At 46.3% G+C, this 13,944-nt stretch overlaps 1 protein-coding gene across 1 annotated transcript in view; it reads left to right on the top strand.

The window, feature by feature from the left end:
* Positions 1-13,944, top strand: part of LOC142765696 (E3 ubiquitin-protein ligase TRIM9-like) — a 290,659-nt gene that overhangs the window by 219,102 nt on the left and 57,613 nt on the right. Inside the window, exon 2 of the mRNA XM_075867146.1 lies at positions 2,477-2,572. Coding sequence (XP_075723261.1) covers positions 2,477-2,572 — 96 coding nt within the window. The remainder of the gene's footprint in view (positions 1-2,476; positions 2,573-13,944) is intronic.

Raw genomic sequence — 13,944 nt, 5'->3', positions numbered from 1 at the left:
GTTTATTGTGACTTTCCTGCGTTTCAGCAACGTGAATCGGTGCCCGAACTTGCACAACATTTAGTTCTGTACCCAGGGGAGTACGTATGTATGTCTATTATCTATCTATCTATCTATCTATCTATCTATATATATATATATATATATATATATATATATATATATATATTATCTATCTATCTATCTATCTATCTATGCCCCGCCGTGCTGGTCTAGTGGCTGAGGTACCCGCCTGCTGACCCGCAGGTCGAGGGATCGAATCCCGGCTGCGGCGGCTGCATTTCCGACGGAGGCGGAAATGGTGTAGGCCCGTGTGCTCAGATTTGGGCGCACGTTCAAGAACCCCAGGTGGTCGAAATTTCCGGAGCCCTCCACTACGGCGTCTCTCGTAATCATATGGTGGTTTTGGGACGTTAAACCCCACAAATCAAAAACCCACCCACCCATCTATCTATCTATCTATCTATCTATCTATCTATCTATCTATCTATCTATCTATCTATCTATCTATCTATCAGTTGTTGTTGTTTTTTTTTGCGTAGTTATTAAGGCCGCCGATGCAGGATAGAGTATAATATCCCCACTCGAAAGCGACGTCCACGACGGTCGCACTGGCGCGGCGGTTTTAACGTGTTTCCTGGAAAGGTTTTTCGGCGACGACAAGCAGCATCCACTCGCATTGGCTTCAACCGCGGTGCGAGCCGTACTGTACGGTGGTGCGCGCCGCCGCACTTCTCGACTCGTGGTGTAGAAAGTCGGCTCGCGTGCTCGGAGTCCATATACAAGGGACGGCGAGGGCGCAAAGCCGGCGCGCACTGCGGCCACTATTAATCACCCGTCATCGCCTAGCTGGACGGCGCCTTCGTACACGAGGCTGCGCCAGCCGCCCGGACCTGAACGCCGCCTCCAACTGCCTCCTAACTGCTGCCGTAAATAAAAAAAAACTGATCCGGCGTTGTGCAGCGTGTGCTCGCAAGCTCCGACGCGCTGTTTATTAATCAGGGAAGCCTATTGTTTTCGGCTGACGCCGCCGGGTGGCAGCCGCGGGCGCTCAGTGTGTGTACAGGAAAGGATCCGGGGTTCACTGTGTAAGCGTGCGGTTTACGGTACGTGCAAAGTGTTAAATGTCTTTCTTATTCATTGTTTGAGTTGTGTCCTTATTCTTCGCGCTTTTCATGTTCTTAATCTTCTGTTGTCCTTATTACGAGCTTTGTAAATACGTCCCTTCTGCTTGGGCCCTTCACTGGGTCTGCAGTATTATGTAAATAAATAAATAAAAGTTGTCCGTGGTTTCTGGCTTTTTTTTTAGTGTGTGTGGACTAAAAGTGTTGATGCCCGTGCTGTAGGGGTGTCCTACACCCTGTCGCGTTGTGCCCCACCAGGTGACGGCACAGCGGCTGGTGGCGGCGCAGGGGGATAAATTGTCCCGACACTCTTCTTCACTCTCCCCCTTTTATCTCCCTTTCCACCCCTGCGGCTAGAAGTGTTTTTGAGTATGGCGTCACAGCCGGTCGCGCGTTCCTCTCGGACCGCGCGTAGCTCCTTTTGCGACGCCGGCAGCCGCCGCCAAGCCACAACAACGCGGGCTGCGTTTTCCGGCGATATCGTGCGCTTTCCGATATCGTGCGCTTTTCGGAGATATTCCGGCGTTCACGATATACATAACTTTGTTGGACGTGTAACAGAGGAGGCGGAGACAGGGGGGAGGGGGGTGCGAGGTCGAACCTTCCTCCGCCCCCTTTTCGAAATTCTCCGATTTTACTTGTGTATATATACGCGCACACTTACAAATGCATGCACACGCGTAAAGTGTGATTCCCCTCCCCAACCTAAAAAAAAATGTTGCCATGCTAGTGATGTATAATAGCGTAAACGATGAACGCGATGACTCGTGACGTTGAGATAGTATGGTGTGAAGCAGCTTTTTCTAAACCTTGTTCTGCAACTAAAATAAAGCGCATCGGTCTTGTTCGTGGCCTAGCATCAACCAATGAAACGAAAGAGACAGCGAAGCCAAGGGAAACAACAGGAATAATACTATTTGTCACTTTTTTAAATTAAGGAAGAAACACAGAAGAGACAGAGGGGCCCCTTTTTTTTCTCTCTCTCTTTATCCTTCACGTTTCAAGAATTTCGCCAGCAATAATGAGTTCAGCAGACCAGGGCACCAACACGCCCAGGGAAAAGTTCTTCTAGATTGCCAATCATGTTAGTGCGGTGGGCATCATCTAGAGGTGTCTCGACGAAACGGTTGTCAAAAAGTGGTGTGTGTTAGCGTGTCGCACGTTTTCAGCGTGACCTACATTTGCTGCCGCATACTATGAGTGTATAATTGCGCATACATGAACGCGAAAGGGCTGGTAATCAGTAAGGCCTTAACCCGGCAAGGTCTTAACGCCTTAAACTGCTTCTTTTTTTTTTTAACGATCCCCACGGTGACCCTCGTTCTCTCCCTCTCTCTCTGTCTCTCTCGCAGACGGAGCTGTCTCAGAACCTGCAGGCACTCTCGGAGAAAGCCAAGACCGCCACCGAGTTCATACAGGGACTCAAGGGCATGTCCGAACGAGTACACGTGAGTAGTTTTTTTTTTTTATTTGTCTCGTTGTAGCAGTTGTGGCGAGTGATTGTGGGGCGCTTGTGTGTCGGGACTTCCCGATATTACGTACGCGTATATAATACACATTCGTTATTTTGAATGAACATTAACGATAGCGATCGGGTTTATAAAATAAGAAAAACAGAACGCAAGTTCCCGGAGGCCATGGAGTTTACTATATATACACTAGGGGGAGCTCTGGTGCTATAGTGTCTATACGGAATTTGCAACGCAGCGTGCTTGAGCCGGTATGGTAACGACGGGCATTGCGCGGATTTGCCTAAACTTCGTTGTTTCGACTCTGTTTCGCTCCTGCGGCTTGCGTCCGCTTTGTCATGAGGGGAAGTTTAGCTTTTTTTTTTGCAGCTTCGCTTCACTGCCTAAACTGTTTCGAGTCTCGCGAATGCAAATCGGCTCACGATGTTGACGGAGATCCGTTCTTTTGTCCGGAACAAGTACCGAAACGCAGCTATAAAACGAAGCCACGAGGGCGTTCCAAGCCGTAAGCTCGAATATAGGGCAAATCCTAGTACTATACCATCTCTCTACCTCTTGCTCTTTATTTCAAGTTCGTATTAGTACATGCAAATACACAACAACACTGGTTAGACCCATAGCCACTGGCTAGTAGTAGGTGGTCTAATAAAATGTACATTTAAAGAGGACCATATCTCCTCTTCAACAACATCGGAGCTCGTAGCGATTTTGCTAGCCATAAGCTTTATTAAACTGTCAACGACACCGAAAAAAAAAATGGGTGGTAATTACAAACTCTCTGGTGGCACTCGAATGTGTGAAAATTGCCACTTCAAGACAGATTCATGTGCGTATAGTATACGCTATACTAAAAGAACTTTCAGAAGCTAGGAAGTCGAATAATCGAGTGGCATTTCAGTGGGTTCCCAGTCACTGCCGAATCGAGGGAAACGAAATGGCAGATGAGTTGGCGAAAACCGCTCATTATTATACGCGAACGTGTCTCGTTCCTGTATATCAATATGATGTAAATAGAATTTTAAGATCAATGAAACGTGAGTTACGCCTGTCTACCTCGTTCACAGACAAAACAAAGGAATCGATCCTGTATGCTGTTGATCCTAATCTTGACTCGGAACTGCCCACACAAAGCATTTCCTATATCGTAATCAGCGTGCAACATCGTCAGCATGTTCATGCAGCAACGACGACGAGGATATCTGTTACCTCTTTGCTCGACTGTCCGAAACACGACACACACTGAAGGCGACTAGAGCAGGAACTGCATAAGTTAGATCCCGAGCTGTCGTTTGCGCTGAATAAAATGCTAGGCCCATGGTCATCTAAAACCAATGGCAAAGCAATGAATGCGCTGCAACACTTCTTCGAAGAAACGAAGATTTGTGACCACTATACTGAGCGGACTATAGTTAAAAGAGAACTTTTGCTCTCACTCATGTAGGATTGTATATATGTATACTATGTTATTTTGTTTTGTTTTTCCTTTATTTGTAAAAACCAAGTGGAAAGGGGTAGCCGTCGTCAAGTAACGGTGACAAGAACCCCTTCGTTTATTTTCTATTTCAATAAAGAAACATAGGTTGTTCAAACAAAGCAGACTTCAATCGTAACACTTCAATCGTAACAAGAAAACAAATGAAGCAAAATAAATAAAAACGAATCATATTTGCATGGCAGCCATCATTCCCCTGGTCGCTGAACGATCGCAGCGCCGGAGTTACCTCTAGTAAATATTGTAGGAAACTCTGTGCCTTACGCATTACCCTGACTCAAAGGCGGAAGCTGTCTTTATCTTCTCAGTTGATTGTATTGTTCGCCCATCCCCCCGCCCCTGATATACTTCTTCTTCCAACGTGGCCTCCGGGATTGGAAGCATTGGAAGGTCTGTGCGCTTCAAGGGGTTTTTATGCCATGGCTCCCAGAAGGGCACACCTTTGATTGTGGGATGACGTCATGCGATGAAGTCATAATGTGGCGTCACGTTAGAGACGTCATCACAACGGCACGAACTTCAGCGACCTCTGACGTCACCGCGTGATGACGATTTCTCGCACCGCTCGTGTTGGCGCCGCCGTCGCCGATGATCAATCTTCGCTTTTACGGGGCCTCAGTTAATTCTTTCGCCTTGAAGATAAAGGGCTATGCGAATGGTCGTATCACTGGGTAACTTTGTGGATCAGTATTCGGTAACTTGGAAGCTAAGAAGCATGAAGCGTGTAATAATTATTGTCACAAAAACGATTAAAACTATGAAACACGAATATCAGAAAAGTCATCCTCGTACCATCTATACTCTTTGCATGGTACAAGAACCGCCGCCCAGATTTTCCTCTCTATAGTCACTAGTTCATTGGGGATTCTCCGCATACGAAATTCGCGTTTAAATGGGCCAGTTTGGCAACATTGCGCTACCTGCTTGCTCAGCACAGAAAGCCGGCTTAAGCGAGGAAATCAAGCTGTATGTATGAGTACGCTATACCACACGAGTGCCGTCGATTTCGGGAGGCTGGCATTGCGTCCGCCGTAATTGGGTGGCCCCCAGATTGCCGCCTCGCGCGTCAAACGAGCCGTGAAGCCCCCTCCCCCCCCCCCCTTTCACTCCCAGGTTCTGCTCTTAGCACATTCTCTCTCTCCCTCGAGAAGTGTCGGCAGCCAGCGCTTCCGTGGAGATGAGCGTTGCCTACTACGTTCTGTGCCTCGATGGTTTCTTCGCTTGCCGCGCTGATCGTCTCTTGGGCAGAAGAGGCTGCTAATCCCAGGAAAGGTCTTCCGCCCCGCCGCTCTGATTCCCCAAGGAACGAACATGGAACAAACATGCGCGTAGTCTGTGCTTACGCTATAGCTAGAAAAAAAAAACGGTGGACATCTCTCTTTCCTCGTGGCGACCTTGTACGGTTAGTCGCAGCGGTACCGCACTTTTCTTTTCGTCAGCTCTGAAGGGACGCTGAGAAGAAACACCAATTATCGTGAGGCGTAAAATAAACGAAAGAAGGCCCGCTCCGCAAATATATAGCAGACAACTTGAAATAAAGAGTAATTGTATAGTGGGGTTGATAAAAAAAACTATGACTAACTCAGCCGGCACCATTATTATAACAGGCTTATTGAAAAGATACAGTAAACATAAACCGTGTCCTAGTTTATTACGCATTAACAGTTGCACGGTAACGTGGCGATAGAATTTAAGCTTTAAATATTGTCACAGGAGACCCATTGACCGTGAGTCCTTGGGACATGGGACATTTCAGACTAAATTATCATGTATTTGTGGCATTGAAGAAGCGAGCAGCTCAAAGTCATTGTTAAAGGTCTGACATCTCATTGGCCTGTTATTACGGTGCAGTGATAATTACGATTGTTGCTCTCAGGTGCAGCAATGAGGTAAATCGAGACGAAGCCCAAGGCCTTCGATTCGGCGCTTCGATTCGGAAAACCCAGCTCAACGGCAAGCAGAGTTCACCCTTTGCTAGGAAGTTGTGCCGTGAAGTTGACTTTACTTTCAGGAAATGTAAATTTTTTCACGCGAAAAAAAGGGCGGGGGGGGGGGGCAAAATTTCACGTGCTTCGCGGAGAGTAGCTGTCGTCGTCTTTTACCTAAGTTCTACCGAACTGAATAAAGCCCTAATAGCCACATTGTACGCGCAGCTGACCACGAAGCAATATCGTTGCCCATGGCCGGAATGCATACGCTCGCAAAGCAAGCGGCTTGTTACGTCACGGCTAGCGAGTGCACCAGTGTCGCAGACTGTCGGACCATTTGCGTGTTTACAGATAAAAAAGGTTGTAATAAATAAACTTTCCGGCCAAATGCTCTGAAATCTCTCCAGCCTGTTTGTGAGCTTCCAAGGATTAACCCACAGAGCATCGTTTTATGATCGAGAATTGGGTGTCCGTGCGGTCCCTTTAATAGCACTTTGTGTTCTACGGCACGACATGTAACGCGCAGTACGTAACGCAGTGTAGTAGGCGTACTATCTAGCCTCTCCACCACCACCGCTATGGTCGCGTCGTTCACGACGAACTGCTGGAGAGCCTGGCGCATGAGGAGAGGGTCAACAGAGAAAAGAGGTGACGTCGAGTGGGGGAGGAGATGACGTGCGTGATTGAATCCACCACGCTAGTGCGACTCCGATAGGAAAGGAGAGGAGGTCAGTGCGTATGCCGCAGTCATCGTCGGCTACGGCGGGGCGCCGAGGTCACCAACCTGCCCCGATTTCTCGGACGTTGTGTTGTCGTTCTCGGGGCGTCAGACCGGACCGGATGCCCCATCGTCTACACCACGGGCAACAGGCTCGCGTGCAGGGGGCTGCGCTCTTTCCCAGCGTGACTCAGCAGCGGCCGCAAACAGTGGTGGTGCCTTTCCTACCAAGCCACGTGCTCCTCTCTCACCGGATATTGCATCTACGCCACCCCCACGGTTCCTCTCGGGAGGGGTCGTGGCATATCCTCTCGCCGCTTAGCCCGCGGGCAGCGTGTATATGATGCGCGCACGTTAAAGGTCTCACCCCCCCTTTTTCGTCGAGTGCGCAGGTTGAACGTTCCGTAGAGTTTCCTTAATATACACCAGAGGGCCACTCTGGCGCTAGTGTCTACGGGAGCTGCAATGCACGGCGCTTGAGCGAGCATGGGAATGATGGGTAGTGCACAGATTTGCCGTCTTTGTACCGTACGTTCCTTTTGGCTTCGCGTGGCTTGAAGCTAATTTGTCACGAAACAACAATCGGCGTATCATTAAACTTCCTTCTGTCTCTCTCTCTCGCCCATAGAGTTTCCTAATATACACTAGACGGAACTCTGGCGCTAGTGTCTGTGGGAGCTGCAATGCATGGCGCTTCAGCGAGCATGGGAATGATGGGTAGTACACACATTCGTCTAATTTTCGTACTTCTGGCCTGCTTCTGGCTCTGTGTGTGTTCGTGTGGCTTGGAGCTGTTTTTTTTTTTTTTCAAGAAAAAAAATTAACAAATGTTCAGCGTTTGCGCTTCAGAGCCTTATTCTTTCAGACTTACCTTTCCAAATCGGGTCACGAAGTTCAAAAGAGTTGGCTCTTTCTTTGAAAACAAAAAGCGAAACACGGCAATAAACAAGGCCGCAAGTACGATTCGCCGCCCGCAAGTACGAAGACTATAAGCAAGTGTGTGTACTACCCATCATTCCCATGGTCGCTGAACGATCGCAGCGACCGAGTCCCCTCTGGTTAATTTTAGGAAACTCTATGGCACGTTCCACGTTTTCGTGCGGTCGCAGTTTCGCTACGCACGCCTAGCGGCCACCGTCCAAGGAGGATTAAGGAAATTGCTGGAGTGGAAATTATTGCCTAGGAGTGAAGCAGTGCCTCTGGCAAGATGGCGGCTGTGGCGGCCATTTTACTGGGGGCATGATAAAGTATCACCGTTCAGCGATTAAGAAGGGAGCGTTTTTCTCGAACGCCCAACGAGTGTAACGTGGAAACTTTTTCGGGTCACATCGTGCTCCAACTGCATCTTAGTGTTACTAGTTTTCCTTGGTGAGAGCCTCCGATTGGAGGCAAACTACTTAGGAAATTCAGTCACCCATACTCGTTTCTGTGTGTTATCTCGTCGGGAACAACTGTCTTTTAATATAAAACTATCGTAGAATTTGCACTAACATATCAAAGACACTTGATTTCTAAGTGGGCACTATCAGAAAAGAGCATGCTTCCGCCATCTTGGCAGTGGCAAAAGCAGGCTTCACTTCTGCTGGCAAGGCGTTGCGGGAGCTTCCACCCCAGCAATTTTTTTTAATCCTCCTTGCCACCATCACGCTCGCTACTGTATATAGCGAGGGTGTGATGTGACGTCACTGAGGCGACCATTTGCGTTGTGCTAGCAGGGTGAAGAAAAAAAAAACAACCTGCGAATCGTTCGACAGAGTGCCGTACGTTGACGCCACGAGAAAAACTCATAAGGTCCGCAATCATCTAGGACGTCAGGAAGGCAAAAGTCATCTCCTTATTCTTTTTGTTCCCAGTAGATCTATTAGACAACCCGCGCCCGCCTCCGAGATATTTCTGCACCTAACGTGTTTTGTTTTTTTTTTCTCAGCTGCCTCCAAGATCGGAGATATTGCGAGCTCTTTGCTCCTTGTCTGGTTAAGCACTGCTTCCGTGATGAGCCCCACCTTTGACCCCGCAAAGATTTGTTCTGGCGTCATAGTTAGACGTCACGTTGTGTGAGGTCTTGTTCAATTCAGGATGACGTCATATGGTGACGCCATCTTTCGATTATTTTTTGTGCACCACTCGTGTTTACGCTGGCGATGCGGAACGCCGGCGGCGGTCAATTTTTACGTTTGATTAGACATTTAAGGCTTTCGCCTAAACACCATTGACCTCATCGAAGCTGTCCCTTTCTACAGCGAGGCTGTAAACGCATGCATTGTAACAATCTGAAATTAAGTAGATGTATTAGATTGATGCACAGTCTGCAACAACAAAGACGCACGGACACGCTGAAGCCCAAGTTAGTCGCAGAAACTCAAAAATCGGAGAATTAAAATCCAGGACGACGATAACAACACCAATAATGCTTAACGAAGAAGCACTAGTACCGCAAAATATGGCCCCGGTAATGCCGGCTCAACATCGGAACCCATTGTTGAAATAAGAACTTCAAAATCTGGACCCTGCTGACCGTAGGCCTCACAAAAACGCTGGATACTGGGTACCGGACACTGACGAAGATTATGCCTCCTCATGACAAGGAGAAGCAAGAAGAGAACAGCAAGAAAATTAATTATTTAGATTAAAATTTTTAATCTACCTTAATTCGCTCTTTAACTTCAAAAATTATATTTTTTTCTCTCTCTTTCTATCGCTCTGAAATTTTAATACGTTCTCGCTCTGCTGCCGGCCCGATCCGCTCCCTCCGGTGATGTCTGGTGGCAGTCTCATACTAATCCTTCCTCACTCTATCACTATCTCTTACTTCCTTCTCTCACCTCTTTCACACCCTTTCTGTTTCCTATCTTCCTTCAAACCTTCGATACGTCAGTGGTGCAGGAGGGCACTCTAGCTCTTCTCGCATCCTGTATATAGCTATATATATTCATTCATCCTGTATATGGATATATATAGCTATGGGGCGAACGTGTGTCGCATCTTCACAGTATAGCGAAAGGGTTCGGAATTTTCGTTCAACAACAAGCTCAAAGAGAGAGAGAGAGTTGTCGAAATATCTCCTGAAGCACGATGCAGGAAGCTGTCAATCACGCAATCAGATATCATAAGCGCTGGCGTCACGTGAATACCATCTGCAGCAGTCTTCCGAATCCGAATCGTTCGAATTGCGCCCGCGAGCCTCTCTTTCCTGCCGATTTCTGGTACACCGCAATAACCGTCCGCATCCTTTGGGGCGTCTGTCTTGTCCCTTTGCGGTAATCGTTAATTGCAAAGCGGCGCGAGTGGTGTGAGTCTACATATCGAAATAATGTTTACCACTGGAAAGCACGAAAGACCAGGCGACAGGTACGAGGCGACTATAGCGTGTAGTATAGCTTACACAGCGTAACTGTATACTACTACTACTACTACTACTACTACTACTACTACTACTACTACTACTACTACTGCTACAACGATCGACATGACTGTGCGAATGACGCAGCGGTATTAGCTTATCAACCGGCCACAGTATATTTACTCCGTCCGCAAAACATTTATGGAACCGCCCTTCCTTTTCTCGCCCACTATTCGAGCACTCCAGAAAAGTAGGAGGAAAAAGTAAAATAGATAAAATACATTAGAGAATAAGCATGTGACGGCCATTGCTTCTGGAATGACCGAACCCCCTGGGGTGCTGGACGGAAGCATCACCGGAAGAAGCATGCATCAGTCGGTACACACATCATCGGATGAACGACCTGCGCGCTAAGTGCCGTGTACACACACACACACACACACACACACACACACACACACACACACACACACATATATATATATATATATATATATATATATATATATATATATATATATATATATATATATATATATATATATATATATATATATATATATATATATATATATATTCTGCCCCTGCAATCCTAACAGTCCCATCTATATAAGATGGAAATTGCCGCAACGACATTCTGAAGATAGAACGGATAGAGTACACTTAATATAGAACCCATATAGGGAACCACAAGAAGCGCGCCGACTCTTCTAGAACAACACTTAACGAATAAATCTAGTATGTAGGTAAGCAGGAACTAGCTTGCTGCGCACTCAGAATATGCTAAATGGTATGGTATAGTTAGGTCTCTGTCGCATATCACTATTGACCTATTGACGACCTGATACAGCAAGCGGCTTGTGGCTTGGGATGTAAAAAAACAGCGCAAGAACGAGACAAGGCTGTTTTTACATCTCAGGCATTAGCCATCTACTATACCTACTTTAGCAAGCTGGATCTAACTAAAAGAAAAAAGAAAAGGCCCGGGATGTGTTTTGCGAACGACCTTTACAAGGAATTATAACCTTTGGGCAAAGTCTGTTGAATAGTTGTCTGTCTGCTAATTTGCTATAGCTTAGAGATTTTCTTTCGCGATTTGTTTTGTTTCTAGCCATTTCTGTCTGGTGTAGTCACAAGGAAGAAAAAACAAACAAACACTGTGTTCGTTTTATGGTAAGGACGAATCAACAGAAAACTTTTTTTTTCATCATGCATTGGCTTTTATTTACTTGGGGAAAACCTTTCTCAGTACAGCATTTTTACAACTGTACTGAGCGTCGTCCAAATGTTCGCTTCGTGGGATCCTCCTCTCTAGAGGACTGTCATATACAGGGATGTTTGCTGCTCTGTCGGTAAAATTTTTATTTAATAAGGGCGATTTTGTTGTTAGATTTTGATATTGCCATTATTAATGTATGCCTGATATTCTGAAATTTCTCAGTAGTCGTACAATATATATGCAACTTTATCTTTATAACTCATCCCTTTTTCGGCCAGTCCAACGGAATGGTTGCGATATATTTACATGACATTTTCATCGTCATCGATAGGTTTTCTCCTCTATGCGGTTACAATTCAATGCAGTGCGTTATGTATTGTGGCGCCCGGTGCTGTTGCAAATACAATACCGTCGAAAAACCACGCGAAAAGGTGTTTGATGTACCGCTTCCGGAAATCGGCGGCAGAACAGATTTTTTCTTTCTGTTCCGTTGTAATGCGTGCTAACGATAATCAGCATATGAATATAGTCATGTGCTCTAATTTTCATTTAATTAGGAAGCAGATGTGTTATAAATGACTGTTGAGCAACGTCGAATATAGTTATTCCAACTTCGAGCTCACGGCTGTTATTCCGAATTAGTTATTCCGAATTTGAGTAGCCGAGCAGGCTACTCAAATCTCTCGCCATTATTCCAATAACTAAAAACGGACAACACTGGTTGCACAATAACTTAAAATCTAATTGTACAGTAAACACGGGGGCATTAAAATGCGCATAAAAAAATCATCCTGACATTTCGACTTCTTTCGCAATGTTTTGCGACACTTTGGAATGAAATTATGTAACCTTGAAAGATTTAATCAGTATAGGCTTCATCATTAGCGTCTTGAGACACTATTTTTCTACTTACCACTATTAACTATATTCTAAAACAAATGTGCGCCGCGGTGTTTAAAATATCTAAGCTTCCTTCGCAGGCCTCAACGATTAGCCGCCACTCCGCCGGCTTCTCTCTTCTATATCGACCCATCCGGATAACTCGATTGCTTTTGAACGTTTCAGTCAGAACCAATTAATGGCCTTGCTATCACGTTCCGAGAGTTTAGCGTTATTGAACAACGTTAATCTTGCGCTCAGTTTTTTTTTTTTTTCTGGTCTCTATAAATATCGGCGTCAATGTCAGCGCTGCGATTTTGCGCAGCCAATAACGGAGCCTTTGAAATTGTCCTGCCGATTTTTTTTTTTCGTCCACGAACCTTCATCGGATCTTCAACAGCGATAATGTATTTTGTTTTTACTCTGTGACGGTGTTATTAATGGAACGTGTCCGTGACACGATTTCCAAGCTAAAAAGGACATCATTATGGTCGTGTTAGATATAGCAAAAAAAAAAAGGTCAAGCGAATATTATCGCTTGCGATAGAGTGGAAATTAATATACGAAAAAGCATCGGAGTGCCTCAGATGGAAACTATTGACAAACGATGAGTGGGGGAAATGAAGCTGGTATGTGCTCGTAGTGATCGTAGTTATAAGAATAATAATTGTCAGTGAACAAAGTTTATTCGGCTCCTGAGGAACTGGAATCGTAGTTGCCGGTTTTAAGGCTATACGTATATTATTATTATTATTATTATTATTATTATTATTATTATTATTATTATTATTATTGTAAAGGGGGTTTATTGAAGGACTGAGCAAGCGGATGGTAGCTCTGAAAGGAACGCAGGCGAACCCAGATGACGGTGCTTGATCGCCGATCTCGTGCCTTCTTCTTGTGCTGATGATAGCTCACCTGATGGTATCAACGTCTTTCTTCTTCACTACAATTACCCCCGGCGAAAAAGTTGAAGCCATCCTGGCGATCTAACACGTGGGGACAAGCGGGTCAAAGTACGGCTTCAGACGGTTTACGTGAACGATATCACGTCCACGCCGACGACGGTCGCTCGGTGGCGTGAGGGGTTCAATGGCGTAGTTCACGGGTGAAGTACGCTCGACCACGCGGTAGGGACCATGATAATTGGAGAGTAGCTTGGGTGATACACCAGGGGCGCAGGGCGGTACATGAAGCCATACAAGTGCTCCAGGAACGAACGTTGGTGCAGAACGATGGTCGTCGTCACGGATCTCCTTCTGGCGCTGTTGGTCGGATGTAGTAAGCCGCTTGGCTAGCTTGCGGCACTCTTCTGCGTAACGAGCGGCTTCCGAGACAGGCTTGTATTCGGAGGGATCTGGCGAGTATGGGAGTAAAGTGTCGATGGTGTGTGATGGTTCGCGACCGTACAGGAGAAAAAATGGGGAAAACCCTGTAGTGACTTGCGTAGCGGTGTTATACGCGTATGTCACAAATGGGAGAACGAGGTCCCAGTTTGTTTGATCAGAAGCGACATGCGTAGCGAGCATGTCCCCCAGAGTACGATTAAACCGCTCAGTCAAGCCGTTCGTCTGTGGGTGGTAGGCTGTACTCTTCCGGTGAACCATATGGCACTGTTGAAGAAGTGCTTGTATTACATCGGAGAGGAAAACACGCCCTCGGTCACTGAGGAGTTCTCGAGGAGGACCATGACGAAGCACAAAACGATTGAGTATGAAAGTTGCGACGTCTTGTGCTGCAGCTGTGGGGAGAGCAGCAGTTTCAGCGTACCGTGT

This window comes from Rhipicephalus microplus, chromosome 6 (genome assembly GCF_043290135.1).
Source record: "Rhipicephalus microplus isolate Deutch F79 chromosome 6, USDA_Rmic, whole genome shotgun sequence".
Classification (NCBI taxonomy): domain Eukaryota; kingdom Metazoa; phylum Arthropoda; class Arachnida; order Ixodida; family Ixodidae; genus Rhipicephalus; species Rhipicephalus microplus.
The sequence above is the reverse complement of the archived record's forward strand: the minus strand, read 5'-3'. Positions and strand labels throughout refer to the sequence as shown.